Source organism: Tachypleus tridentatus, chromosome 11 (genome assembly GCF_004210375.1).
Source record: "Tachypleus tridentatus isolate NWPU-2018 chromosome 11, ASM421037v1, whole genome shotgun sequence".
Classification (NCBI taxonomy): domain Eukaryota; kingdom Metazoa; phylum Arthropoda; class Merostomata; order Xiphosura; family Limulidae; genus Tachypleus; species Tachypleus tridentatus.
This window is the reverse complement of record NC_134835.1, coordinates 64,527,762-64,541,584: the sequence shown is the minus strand read 5'-3', so window position 1 is coordinate 64,541,584 and position 13,823 is coordinate 64,527,762. Positions and strand designations below refer to the sequence as shown.

Sequence of the window (13,823 nt, the reverse complement as noted above, 5' to 3'; positions counted from 1 at the left end):
TATTTATCATCTTGCTGTATTTTAACTGTAACTTAGATCTCCAAAGAAAGATCTTAAAGCTGAGATGTGGTAATCATCTCATGCTTTCAATAACCATTATCTTCATCATGTCAAAGATACATTGGCAGAAAAATATATTCCTCCTGTAGTAACTGATCTTTGTTATATTCCTTGAAACTAATTACTTGTGTAGTGATTCTGTATACTCTCCCAAATGTTTGTCCTTATGGATACCACCTTGGTGTAACAGGAGCTTTCTGATGAAACACAGTGCCTTAGCACCTTTTTTTTTTAATTGCCTATTTAGTACTTTTAAATATATATCTTAGTCTCAGACATAATGTATGTTATGCCAGGATTTAAACTGTCAGTGGTTGTGCATGGAGCAAACAATAGAACGTATTGGATTGCTTGACAGCTTATATCTTTCTTGCAACAGTTTAACTTTAACACATAAAAGGGACCCAGTAACATACCCATGGTTTAGTTGTTCTTTCAAGTTTCATGGTACTAATTCAGTTTATAAAACTGATACTTTCTTAAAGTTCTTGACCAGAAATGATAAACATCTTTTTGCTTCCTTTTGTCCTTTCACTGAAATGTATGGATTCTGACAAGGGTTTATACTAAATATGATTAAGACATAGCAAATTTGTATTTTTTAGTAAACCATAGTTCAAAGAAATACTTGACCTGCACAGCAACTGTTTCTGCCACTCCCCACATTTGTAGGCTTGGAAAAAAATGTTATCATATAAAGTTGTATGAGAGCACAGTAGATGACAATTAAAGGTAGTAATACATGATGAAAGGTTATTAGCCAAGAAATTCTGTCAGTGGTAAGTGGTTTGAGATATATGACCACACATATAAGGCAGCTGGCTGAAAATAAACGTGATAGGAGGAAAAAGAGAAAAATAAAAAGATTTAACAAGAGGTATAGCTGCTGGTGTGGGTATTAACACTTATAGATAAGGAGAGAAAAACAACGTTCTCTCCTTATCAATAAAAGTGTTAATACCCATACCAGCTGTTCTGAGATACATTTTTATTTCAAGTGGGTTTCTTGTCATCAAGAAGGTATAGCTACCACATAATTACAGTATAGATAACTCTCCCTGAATTATGTATTACTACTAAATGGTTATTTTATAATATTACAGGTGCACCTGTGTATTCACTAGCTTGGGGACCAAATTGTGGAGATGTGCTTTATACATGGGATAAGTATTTGGTGATTAAGTCTCTACAACCAAACTCTAAACCTCTGCAGGTAATCTAAAAATATAAATCATTCACAAAATAAGGTTCATAGAAACTGACTTTACTAGTCATTTGCTGTCATGGAGTTTGTAGGAATACAGTTACAGTAAAACTTAAATAGAGATTATGTTTAGTTTATCATTGAAGTCATCACTTCTCACTGAGTTATACTGGTTCCAGAGACTTCCACTCATTATTATCTCTGGACAAGAGCAAATCAAATGTGCAAGACTAAAATATATATATTGGTGAAATGTACATTGTGTCTTTAGTTATCTTTCACTCACCATAGTAAACCTATATTTATGTAGGATTTCAAGAATATGATGGTTTTAATTTATTCATCTAAATTGATCAGCAGATATGCTGTTTAAAATAAAAAAATTATAAAGTATAATTTATCATTCAATTCACCATTTATCACTGAGTTATACTGACCTTGTTGGAGTTCGTCCCTCATAAGTAACACTAGACAGAAGAATAAATTAGTAACATCAATGCTAAATACTCTTCAAATCCTATATGATTTACTGTGGTGAGTGAAAGACACCATACATAAAATACAGTAAAACTTGTATCACTGAACTTAGGGAAAAGTGTAATATACCAAAACAATTTTTTAAAATCATACTATAGGTTATTTTCCTAATATTTTGTTATAACTGAAAAAAATGTAGTAAAATGGAAATAAATTATAGAAAAACGATATTAATAGGCTGTTATTTTATCATCTGTGTGCTAATTTCTGCAGTAAAGTGTTTCAGAAAAAAATATTTGAAATTTAATCAGCTTTTATAAATACAGTTATTATTATATTTTGGGAAGAGATATATAGTGTTTATTTCAAGAATGTGACCATAGTATACTTGAAATACACTTGGATATGTTTTAGACTTTCTTTGAAATAAGTAGACCTCTAGAGCAATTTATGGCTCTGTTATCTTAACTTTTTATTTTAAAGATTCATAATGAATGAAACATTGTTTTTCTCTAAAAATGTTAAAATTTTTATTTTAATATGAGTACACAGCATTATTGTAATATATATTGACATATTTATGTTTTCTGGTATCATCTCAATTTAGCACTATATTTTCATTCATTTTCAGTGGAAAGCTCATGATGGGTTAGTTTTAAAAGTTTCATGGAATCCAAACAACAATATTATTGTTTCTGGTGCTGAAGATTGCAAGTACAAGGTAATCTTTATTTGCACTATTTCAGATCATTGTCATCCTGTCTGTTTTCTAAAAATATACAAAAATGTTGAACAAAGTGTAGCTTAGAATCAATTCAGAGTATGAAGATATTTTTTGACATGTTTCAGTTCCAAAACAATAAAATATGGCATTCATAAGTACATACTTTCATATGAATAAATGCATGTATATGAGAATTTTGACAGATATTCTTCTCTGTAGGTATGGGACACATATGGAAGAGTCTTGTATAGTAGTCAACCTCATGACTACCCTATTACTTCAGTGTCTTGGTCACCAGATGGAGAACTGTTTGCTGTTGGGTCCTTTAACACTCTTAGACTTTGTGATAAAATTGGGGTAAAAAAATATATTTATGTATACTCTGCTCTGTAAAGAAAATAAATGATGTGCTTTGGGTATGAAAGAAGCAGATGTTAATGTGTACTTTGAGATTGCATTGTAAATAAATATTACTTCTAAATGTGCTTAATCTGACAGAGAACTTTTCCTGTCATTAATTTTTTTTCTTCACTTAATTCTTATGACAGAGAATTATTTACTGATTTATTTTACAGATGGGTATAACCTGCATTACCATTACATTTAGTATTAATAATTAACTTTTATTACAGGTTGGATGTAATCCACCTATCTCGTAATATTGATTCCATAGAATTCCAATAAAATTTATCAAGTTTAATATCTGAGCTGTATTTGGGTTAACAAAAAAAAGAAAAAAAAATTTTTTTTGAACAGGCTAAATACTCAATTTACTAGCATGAATGTTTGTCTCAAAAAGAAGAGATGCTGCCATTATATTTGAAAATGGCTGAGAAAACCACTTGTGGGATATTCTGAGCTTTCAATCGGTTTCAAAAAATTGATGTTTAGATGTTTTTTTAAATATTTACTTTTAAATTAAATTAAATAATTTATAATATGAAGATTTTAATTGTAATTTATATTTTGATACCCAACTTTATGACAAAAATGTATATTTTGAATACGAGTCAACAAACGCAATGACATGGCCTTTGACCTGTAACCTGTTGCAATATGGTTAAAGAAAGAATTTAATATTATGTCGCAAAATAGTGAATAATTTTTCACTTTAAATGGCCAACTGCTCTATTCATATAAACTAATCAGAAATTTATGTAACATCCTTAGATGCACATACTTTTCTTTATTCTTTTGCCTTTAGCACACTTTTGTAAAATGTACCATGTAGTCTATATAGCTTATGCGATAGACTTGTGTTTTCATAGCGTTAAAAACATAGAACTAGATTTCCAACTTGGTTTAATCAGTTTAATTATATTTATTGTAAGGACTGTGTTTTTCTAACATATATATATACACCATTTGTTAACTTTTAAACAATAGTTTTTGTACATGGAAGTGTATGACTATATTTGATAAATAATTTTATATGTTTTGTTTTGTTTTTTGCATTGTTATTTTTTCTTTGGTCATTTAAGCCCAAAATTAGTGTCCATTTATTTATATATTAATTGTTGGATTTTTTTTCCCCAACATACATGCAACAAATGATTCACAATAGAAACTAAGGTATTTTTTCATTGTCTTATATCCTTATAAACTGTAAAAGAACTAACCTTGACATTTTCTAAAACCATGCCTCTTTTCAGTGGTCTTACTCCCTAGATAAGCCACAAACCCAGAGTATTTTCTCTTTAGCTTGGTCCAGTGATGGAACTCAGATTGCTGGAGCTTGTGGAAATGGTCATGTTGTTTTTGCCCATGTAATTGAACGGTAAGAAACTGTTATTGTTATCATTTTTTTCTTTAGTTCAGTTGGGTAATTCCCTTTCTTTTGAATATAACTGAATTGAAATTTAAGTTAATTAAAAATAATAAAAAAATAATACTTTTTCAGTTTGTCACAGACTGAAGAAGAAAATTGGAATATTTTTCATTTTATTTTTAAAGGTTCATTCTTGAAACCAAAGGGTTTTTAATGGAATATATTTAACATGTAACTAAGTCATATAAAAGTTTTAGCTAGTTTCATGTATAAATAAAGTTAAAGAAGGCAATTCAAGCAGCAGTATTACACTCTACATATTTAACTATGCTTTTAAATTGCTAGTTCTCTTACTGTTTTGTAATTCTATATTTACTTGACAAGCATTTCATGCATTTTATGCAGTTTAATTTTAGTGTTTGTATGAGAAGAAACAATTTTTAAGACATGCACGTAAAAATGTGGAATAGTTTTGCACTTGATACTAAATATAAATAATATAAACATTCAAATCTATATTTATGTACATGATAGACAATACAGCTTTCAAAAGTGATGAGATGAGAAAAAAATTTTTGAGATTCCTTGTCAGTTTGTGATGTAAAATTTTATTCAAGGTTTATAATTTAAATGGAATGTTTGTTGCTAGTCGTCTAGAATGGAAGAACTATGAAGTGACAGTTACAGGCAGAAAGACCATTTCTGTGTTGAATGTCAACAATGAAGTCTGGGAGAAGTTAGACTTCAGAGACTGTATAATAAAAGTGTCCTTAGAGTACAACCACCTTGTAGTGGTAACTTCAGCACAGTGCTATATCTACAGGTAATACTTATATGTTGAGATTATCTTCTGGCCATGTGATGCATTGCTTTGTCTTTAGTTAAGCATGTTTGATAACTACAAACCTCAAGTTTATCTGTCTTTTATCAGCATATTAAGAATCATAGTTACTTAATGAAGATTGACTTATGGTTACATTTAGGTTTAATTTGGGGCCAAGAAAGAGCTCCGTAATTCTCCTTAAATTTATAAAGTATTACCTTATTATGTTTTCATTGGCATAAGCAAAAGAAATATAATTTGAGGTTCTAAAATTATATAATTCCATATTAAACAAAAAATATATACAACTACTGGATGACCTCTGTTTAGGTTATTAAGTTAGTCAGCATCATCCAGTAAAGACTGATTAGCATGTTAAGAAGACGATATTTTATCCAGTTAAGACAATATAGCTTGAAACATTGTCACCCAGTAAAAAATTGAATATGTTTAAAACTGAATGTAATTTAGTAAATATTAATTATTAAGCATGTAATCTTATTTATCATTCTACAAAAGTCAGTTGTTATGTGTGTAATCTTATTTATCATTAAATAAAAGTTAATTATTATGTATGTAATATTATTTATCATTAAATAAAAGTTAATTATTATGTATGTAATCTTATTTATCATTCTATAAAAGTTAATTATTAAGTATGTAATCTTATTTATCATTTCATAAAAGTTAGGCAACATAGTTAGCATAGTTTATCATTGTTAGTAGCCAATACAGCCAACTAAGTAATTACTTATTATCAGGTTATCCCATAAGTAATGTCCGAAAAGTTAATACAGAAAGTGCATCATCATTTCTGTCTTTGTAGAAGGCTTTAATGACTAAAATATGTAGTAGGACGTGCATAAAAAGGTTCAAACAAATAAAAGAAACTAACCCAACTCCACTTTTTCAGATCATTAATCAAGTAAGCTAAGTTTAAGGATCATTCTCACTACTCTGTAGTCACATCATATATAAAAGAGTATTATTATTATTGTGTTATGTTATTTATTTCTCAGAATAATTTACTCAGCCCAGTTAGACAAACTGACACAAATTTTGATAAGCAGAATATATAGGTTATTTTTATTTCTTTTAGCAAGAACAATGCTTCATTGAAGGTTACAGTTATGACAGAAAGTGTTCGTATCCCTGTGTCCTGAGTAGTTTTTTGCCCATAACTTCAAAAGTATCATGATTAGGCTAATAGACATATAGTATATTATAAATACTATACTAACAAACATCTACATAAACTTTTATGTAAATTAAATGACAAATAAACTGTTTATAAACAAATAACCAAAAATAGGAGGAGCAGAAATTGTTCATACATTTCAGAACATGTGAAAAAAACTGATATTCCTTTAAAACTTTTGTTTAGTTTGGCAAATAAACTACATTATACCATTCCAGAACTAGACACTGGGTTCATAATTATTGGAATTTAATCAGCAAAATATTTACTTCCGGCAATTTAGCGCCGTCTCCGTCATTATCTGCTTGGTCATCATGACAAACAGGAAACAACTGTCCAGTGATTTAAAAAATCGAATTATTGTAAAATACAAGTCTCGTGTGTCTCTTTCCTGTATTGCTACGCAACTTAATGTACCAAAATCTACTGTTCAAAGCATAATTGCCAAGTTTAAGCTTTCAGGATCAACTTCTAACCTCCCTTGTTCCGGGAACCCCACTAAAATTCTAGAGAGAACCAAGAGGAAGGTTCTCAGAGAAGTTAGTATGAACCCTCGTTTAACATGTAATGACATACAGAAACTGATAAGGGAAACTGGGGTTGAAGTAAGTGCCTCTACAGTTACGAACATATTGTGCTCTTCTGGGTTCAAAGCATGCAGTCCTCGTAGAACTCCATATTTAAAGCCTGTTCATTTAGAAGCACGATTGAGGTATGCAAGAAAGCATGTAGATTAACCCTTTACCTATTGGAAGAGTATTCTTTAGTCAGACAAGACTAAAATTGAGCTTTTCAGCCACAATGATGTTCACAATATTTTCCGTAAGAAGGGGGAATGAAATCTTTCAAAGAACACCGTCTCTACAGTTAAACACAGAGGTGGCTCGATTATGCTATGGGGTTCCTTCAGCTCTTCTGGTATAGACATTCTTCACCGGGTCAACGGGATTATGAAAAAAGAATAGTACATTGATATATTAGGCATTTATATCAAGATTGATGCTCGGAACTTGCGGCTTGGGCGTCGTTGGATCTTCCATCGCGACAATGACCCTAAGCACACATCAAAATATGTGCAATCCTGGTTGCAGAGTAACCATATAAGTGTTCTGGAGTGGCCATTGCAGTCACCCATTCTCAACCCAATTGAAAACATTTGACATGAGTTGAAGACCAGGGTTCATCAGCGTCATCCTAAAAACTTGCAAGATTTGGAGGCCTTCTGTAAAGAAGAATTGAAGAAAATACCAGTTGAGTACTGTCAAACGATCATGGAGAGCTATGAGGAGAGATTGTGCTAAGTAATTCACCTGAAAGGCTACACAACTGATTCACGAACAATTTCTGCCCTCCTATGTTTGGTTTTTTGTTTATAAACAGTTTATTTGTCATTCAATTTACATAAAAATTTATGTAGATATGTGTTAGTATAATACTTATAATATACTATACTTTCATTATCCTAGTCATGATACTTTTTAAGTTATGAGGATAAAACTACTCATGATGCAGGGGTGCGAACACTTTCTGTTGTAACTGTATCCATGTATTATATTTCAGAACCAAGCTCGATGTCTCTGTAGACTTTGTCTGCATAAAGCTGATATATAAACTTGATTATCATCAAGTAAGGTTAAAAGTTAGTTTTATTGAAATCATCAACATGCAAGATAGATATTGAAAATTATATGTTACACGTAGTTTAAAAAAATTAAGCAGTTGGTACTTACAGAAGTTATTTGCATTATCTACCTGCTTTTCACTTTGTTTTTATAAATCATGTTTTTAAAAGTAAAGAATGATTTAAGCCAAAGTATGATATGTAAATATGCAACAAGGATAACTTAAAAGTAAGATACAACAAACAGTTTGAAATTTAAATTATAAACTGGAAGTAAAGTGTCTCTTCATGCTTTCATAAACATCTGCAAAGTCAAATAAAGAAAAAGTAAAAGAAATAAACTAAACTGATGATTTTATTATTATTTGTTACATACAGCACAAAGAACTGGAACACCCCTCAGATATTTGACTTGAAAGAATGTCGTGTGAGTTTAGTCATTCAAGCAGAAAGGTAAAGACCATAATATGTATCTTGTATGGTTGGTCAGTTAGATAGAAAATTTAATACTGTAGTGTATTTCCTCAGATGATTTATTAATAGACTGGGGAAAGATGTTTCTCATGTGGTTACTGACATAGTGGAGGGTAAATATTTTAATATAACATTTCTCACATGGCAATCATCCAGGAAATAAAGAATTTTAAAATGTGTTTTGTATATCTTGTCATTTGTAGAAGGGAAATATTATGGTAAACAGCTTCTTGTGTGGTTAATAAAATAGAAGCACAAGTGATAATTCCTATAAAATTTTAGAATATAGAACTGTGAAATTTTAACAGTGTTGGAAAAGATAAAATGTATCTTTAATTATCAAACTTTATGACAATAATATATAAGAAAATGAGCTATAATACTGCTTACATTTTGAAGCATTTAAGTCTTTCAAAAAAAACAACTGAAGAAACGTATTATGTGTACCACATTTTTCTTAACACTTAATCTTGTTTGCTATGGTTGACTAACCTCAATATAGAAAAAAGTTTGTATAATTATGTAAGGTTTAATTAAAACTGTTATATACCTTATATTTTAAGGTTTTAATATTTTATTAAAACATATATTTAGCTTAATTTTAACAAATATTTCAGTAACTAAAAACTTATTAGTCAAAAGTCAGATAATTATATAGAGTAGAACTCATAGTATGTAACTTATAAATCATTATATATCATAAAATTACAAGAATTACTTAATTTCATAAAGAAAACTGAAACCTATAATGGTTTGAGTTGAGTGCTAGGTGGCAATCCCAGGAGGTGAATCAAGATGTACTAGTCATTCTTTCTTGTAGAGGCTAACTGGCAGAAGGTAGGAGAGAGCCTTTTTACTGATGTTATTAGCAGTCTGGTGGCTGTACATTGTTCTATGATTATCCACCTTTTGCTTTTCAAAGCTACATGTGTATTGGTGCTTTGCTTTCAATTAGTCTCATTTTCTCTGAATGTTGATGAAGACTTTTTTGGTCATCATTATGAACTAAATAGTACAGAGGAGGACATTATCCTGCTTGATTTGATTTTAATATAAGGACTTCTTTTGGAAGCTTATTAGCTTCTTCATTTAGTGTTACTCTTGTATGATCTGGCACAGATAATCAGGTGCAGCTCATTCCCTTAAAAAGTTCGGGGCAGAGCTTAATTTATGATTTCCAGCTCCATTTTTACACAAAATGTTGTTAGACCACAAAACAAAGAATTCCCAACCATCTTTCTCCCATAATCTGTTGTATAGAAATCATCTGTGGCTATAATGACAAGTGACTGTCCACCTTGGTCTTGAAAGAGGCGTTGATAGTGTTTTCCTTCTTTCAAATGGCAATGGCTTCATGGTGGAATACATGGCATTTGCATTGCAATGCCCAAATGAAGAATTTGTCTTGAAAGCTTTGGTGGTGCTTTTCAGAGTTACTGAAGTGTTTGAGGTGTAATAGAATCTTGATGGAGGTGTCTGAAACAGATGTTTTGTCTCTGTCAGTCTTATCTAGATATATAGCACTCATTCGTATCATCACTAATGCATAATACAGGATTGAGTGGATGAGACTTTGGCAAAGAAAGAACAGATGAGTTTCTTCAGTTTCCCACTGTGTAGCTTTCAGTGCATTGTGCCTACTGAATTAGAGTTATCTGTCAAAGATATTTAAGTGTTTCTTTTAGAGAGATGGTAGTATATGCAAAGAAGGGTGATGATTTGTCCTCATCAGCATGTCTTGTTAAGTATGCAGAACATGACTATGGGTTTGGTTGAATTAATAACCATTCTTGTGTTATTGTACCATTTGCTCCCTTGCTGAGAGGTAGTTACATCTTGCTTTCAATTTTAATTTTGCTAGAGCTTCTAATGTACACTGATGCAATCAGCTAATACTGGTAAACTGCATCTGGTTAGATTGTCAACATGAGACAGATACATGTTATACATTGGAGAAGAAACTGGAGAGAGAGAGAGAGATGATTTTTAAAGTATACCAGTATTGATGGGGATCTGTTCAGATTTTCTGCTTCCATGTTTCATATTGCATTTACTGGTAGATTTGATTAGAAAACATTAAATTATCAATTGGATAACATCAATATTAACAAGTTATTTGTTATTACTTAAATAATATCTTAGGCTCAGAAATGTTAGTGAAAAGTAATAATCATTAAATAATACATTGATGATTATAACAAACTTTCTTTAAATATGATGACTTATAACAATGAAATTAACTTTAAAGAAAAGCAGAGGAAGTCACTTCTTTCAAAATACAGAAGACAGTTGTTACAAAATCATCCCAACTTACAGTAAACAGAATATTAATATACTGTACATGCTCATGTATTTTATAGAAGTGCAGTTAAGCTGATTGAAGATTTACAAGAAAAAGCTTAAAATCATCATTAATGAGAAACCATAAGCAACTTGTACAGAGAACTATACAGACATCAAGTCACAGAATCCATATTAAGATGATTTCTTTAAAACTTGTCTGTCACAATTTTCATTTGAAATTTACCAGCCAAAACCTGAAGTTCTTAAAGCTGATGTGCATTTATCAGATATGATTGGTGAATTTCTGATTGTTAGCCATTTTTTCAGACTGAACATGCATGTCCATACATTGCTACTTAGCATCCTTAATGAATATATTCATATATGTGTTTAAGTAATACCACTTAGTAAGTGCAACAATATATTTATCTTTAACTTTTTTCACAGACACTTTCTGCTTGTTGATGGTGGAGGCTTGTACATACATTTTTATGATGGCAAGATGGCTAGTACACCAAAATGGGCAGGAATGAGGCCTCATTTACTGAACCATTTTACAGTTAGCCTGAGTAATGACACCCTGGCTGTAAGGGATAAAGGAGATGAAAAAGGTGTAAATAGAAATTTGTTATTTATATTTAAAACACTGAAGCATTTTCATAGTTAATATTTCATTCTCTATAACTAATTAATATATAGAGTTTAACTGTTGTTGGTATAATTTATTTTTGTAATTTTTACATTTATAAATTATCTATTATTTTTCGAGAACATAGGCTTAGTTTAACCTTTCAGTTTGAATGCCAGTTTTTAGATAACAAGTTTCAGATTTGATGTTTTATTAGTAAAGAACAAAAAGGTTATGTATTAATTTTCAGAAACATTACATTTGTACACAATAGTCCGTAATTACTAATGAATTTTTTTTATATTGAAAAAAACCCAAAACAATGAGGGTTATAGATTTGAGTTTTATATATTTCTGGTGAAGGAAAAGTGTGCTTAAGGGTGAACTTACAATAATAATCAAAACAATTTAGTTTGATTTTAATTCTTGTAATTGCTTTGTTATAGTGGTTCATTTGTTTGACACTCAGACAGGCAAGCCTGCCAAAGATGGGAAACCTTTTGCTCACAAGGTAAGATAAACAGAGATGAAAGTTATAAACTTTTATCAGTCTCTAGAAGCTAGATTAAACATTTAATATATAAGCTTGTAACACATTTATTTCAGTGCTGGGTGGGTTTTTAAGAAAGTTTTTCTTACTCACTACCAGAGCTTGACAGCTCAGTCAATTAATCTTCTCTGCCAAGGCATCATTAGCTGTCCATATCACAAGGTTTTAGTGATATTCAAAATTTTATTAAACTACTTTTTGTTTAAGTTATATCAATTAGTATAGCATAAAATCATAGCTAATAATCCATATTTTAATAGTGCATAAGTTTTATGTTATTAACTTAATAAGGTAATATTTTAAAAATTCTGAATTTCCTGTAGTGTGAGAAATGTGACATTTTTATTCACCATCCCTCCAATAAGTAAACAAAATTTAACGTAAATTACTCAATATAAAAATGTCATTGTTCAGACGAACAATAATTTTTATAGCCTTCAGTGTTGTTTGGTTATCAAACAGGAAATTGGATTCCTCTTGCCACACACAAACACACTGTGACGTCCTCTCATGGTATTTGTTAATAGATCTTTTACGTTTAATTTTGTGTTATGTATATCCAATAGAAAGTCAAGGTTTTTATCTATCAAATGACAAATGAAGAATTATAATACATTAATCAGTGATGTCAAGAAACCCACTTGTTGAGAAATTTATATGCAAAAACGGCTCGTTTGGGTTGAGAAAATATTTTACATAGAAGAGCGAACAACGTTTCGACCTTCTTCGGTCATCGTCAGGTTCACAAACCTTTTGCATATAAATTATAATACATTGTTTTTTAAATAAAGAATTGTCAGTTTCTCTGTTGGTACAAGCTTCATTCCAGTGGAAAGATAGACTGGCTTGAATGAATTTGCAATGACCATTGTTGCATAGTTAACAAGTCAGAAAAATTGTGATAGTTAGTGGAAATTATCTGCTTTTTTGCATGTTATTATTCAACATTCTTTGTTACATTATTTAACCTTTTTTCTAATCGGCTCAGTATGACAAACACGAATTCCTCTACACATTTGCAAGTTAAGTATTTGCACCATCCCTTTTGATACAGCATATGTATCTTCACAAAATTTGGTAAACTTTTAGCAAATATTACAAGTTTTTTGCAAAAAAAAGAAGATAAGATTTTGTAATGAAATGTTTTTACTACAGATATGTTTGTGGAACTGGAGTCTGTATCATTACTAGTGTGAGTGCAAAGTGATTGTATGTCATGATTAAGAAAACCATTCTACATCTCAAAAATCTCAAATGTTATTTGCATAATCTCTAAAACCTGCTAAATACATTTTAAAAGTTTGTTTCATTGGGTAATTCAGTAGTGCAACACGAGCTCCATGTTCGAGTGATTTACAATTTATAATGGTGCAAACTGTAGTCAAATGCAGTTCAAAGGGCAATAGAATAATGAAAGTATAAATAGATGTATACTATTACAAGTTTAAATTTACTTAGTATAAATTAATGTTGTTTCATGCTATAATTTGAAATCATTTTAGAAAGAAAAAAGGGCCAGTTAAATTTATATAGACTTTCTCTTTGGTGGTTATGAGGTGGACCAGTAAAAAAAAGAACTTGATATATCATGGATACTTCTTTAGTTTATTAAAAATACTGCATATGAAAAGCTTATAATGTTTACTGAAACTCAACCAAATTTTTTGAAGATATAATATAGTGGTATCACAACTATAAAGCTTTTAAACAAGTACAAAGAGGTCACATGGTCAGTCAAATTAACTGAGCCATGTTGATAGAATTATTTGATACCCTAGATTACCTCTGAGTAGTAATTACATTTATTAGTGTCATAGTTATTATTACTGTCTTCAATTATTTAAACAGTTGGTTGATTAAGATGTTTATTAATTTATTGTCATGAAAAAAAACTAATCAGTATTAGCATTTCCATTTATTGTTTTCTTAATTATTCCAACTATCCAAGTAATCAAAATATTGTTATTTATTGTTAATCGCAAAGCTACATAATGGTCTGAGATTTTGCTTTTC

At 30.2% G+C, this 13,823-nt stretch overlaps 1 protein-coding gene across 6 annotated transcripts in view; it reads left to right on the top strand.

Annotated features, from left to right (window-relative positions):
- Nucleotides 1-13,823, top strand: part of Oseg5 (intraflagellar transport protein Oseg5) — a 46,944-nt gene that overhangs the window by 19,149 nt on the left and 13,972 nt on the right. For all 6 annotated transcript variants that reach the window (XM_076467601.1, XM_076467603.1, XM_076467606.1 and 3 more), the window contains exons 6-13: nucleotides 1,164-1,273; nucleotides 2,373-2,462; nucleotides 2,685-2,822; nucleotides 4,118-4,242; nucleotides 4,883-5,056; nucleotides 8,254-8,328; nucleotides 11,080-11,243; nucleotides 11,707-11,771. In XM_076467601.1, the coding sequence (XP_076323716.1) occupies nucleotides 1,164-1,273; nucleotides 2,373-2,462; nucleotides 2,685-2,822; nucleotides 4,118-4,242; nucleotides 4,883-5,056; nucleotides 8,254-8,328; nucleotides 11,080-11,243; nucleotides 11,707-11,771 (941 nt within the window). The remainder of the gene's footprint in view (nucleotides 1-1,163; nucleotides 1,274-2,372; nucleotides 2,463-2,684; nucleotides 2,823-4,117; nucleotides 4,243-4,882; nucleotides 5,057-8,253; nucleotides 8,329-11,079; nucleotides 11,244-11,706; nucleotides 11,772-13,823) is intronic.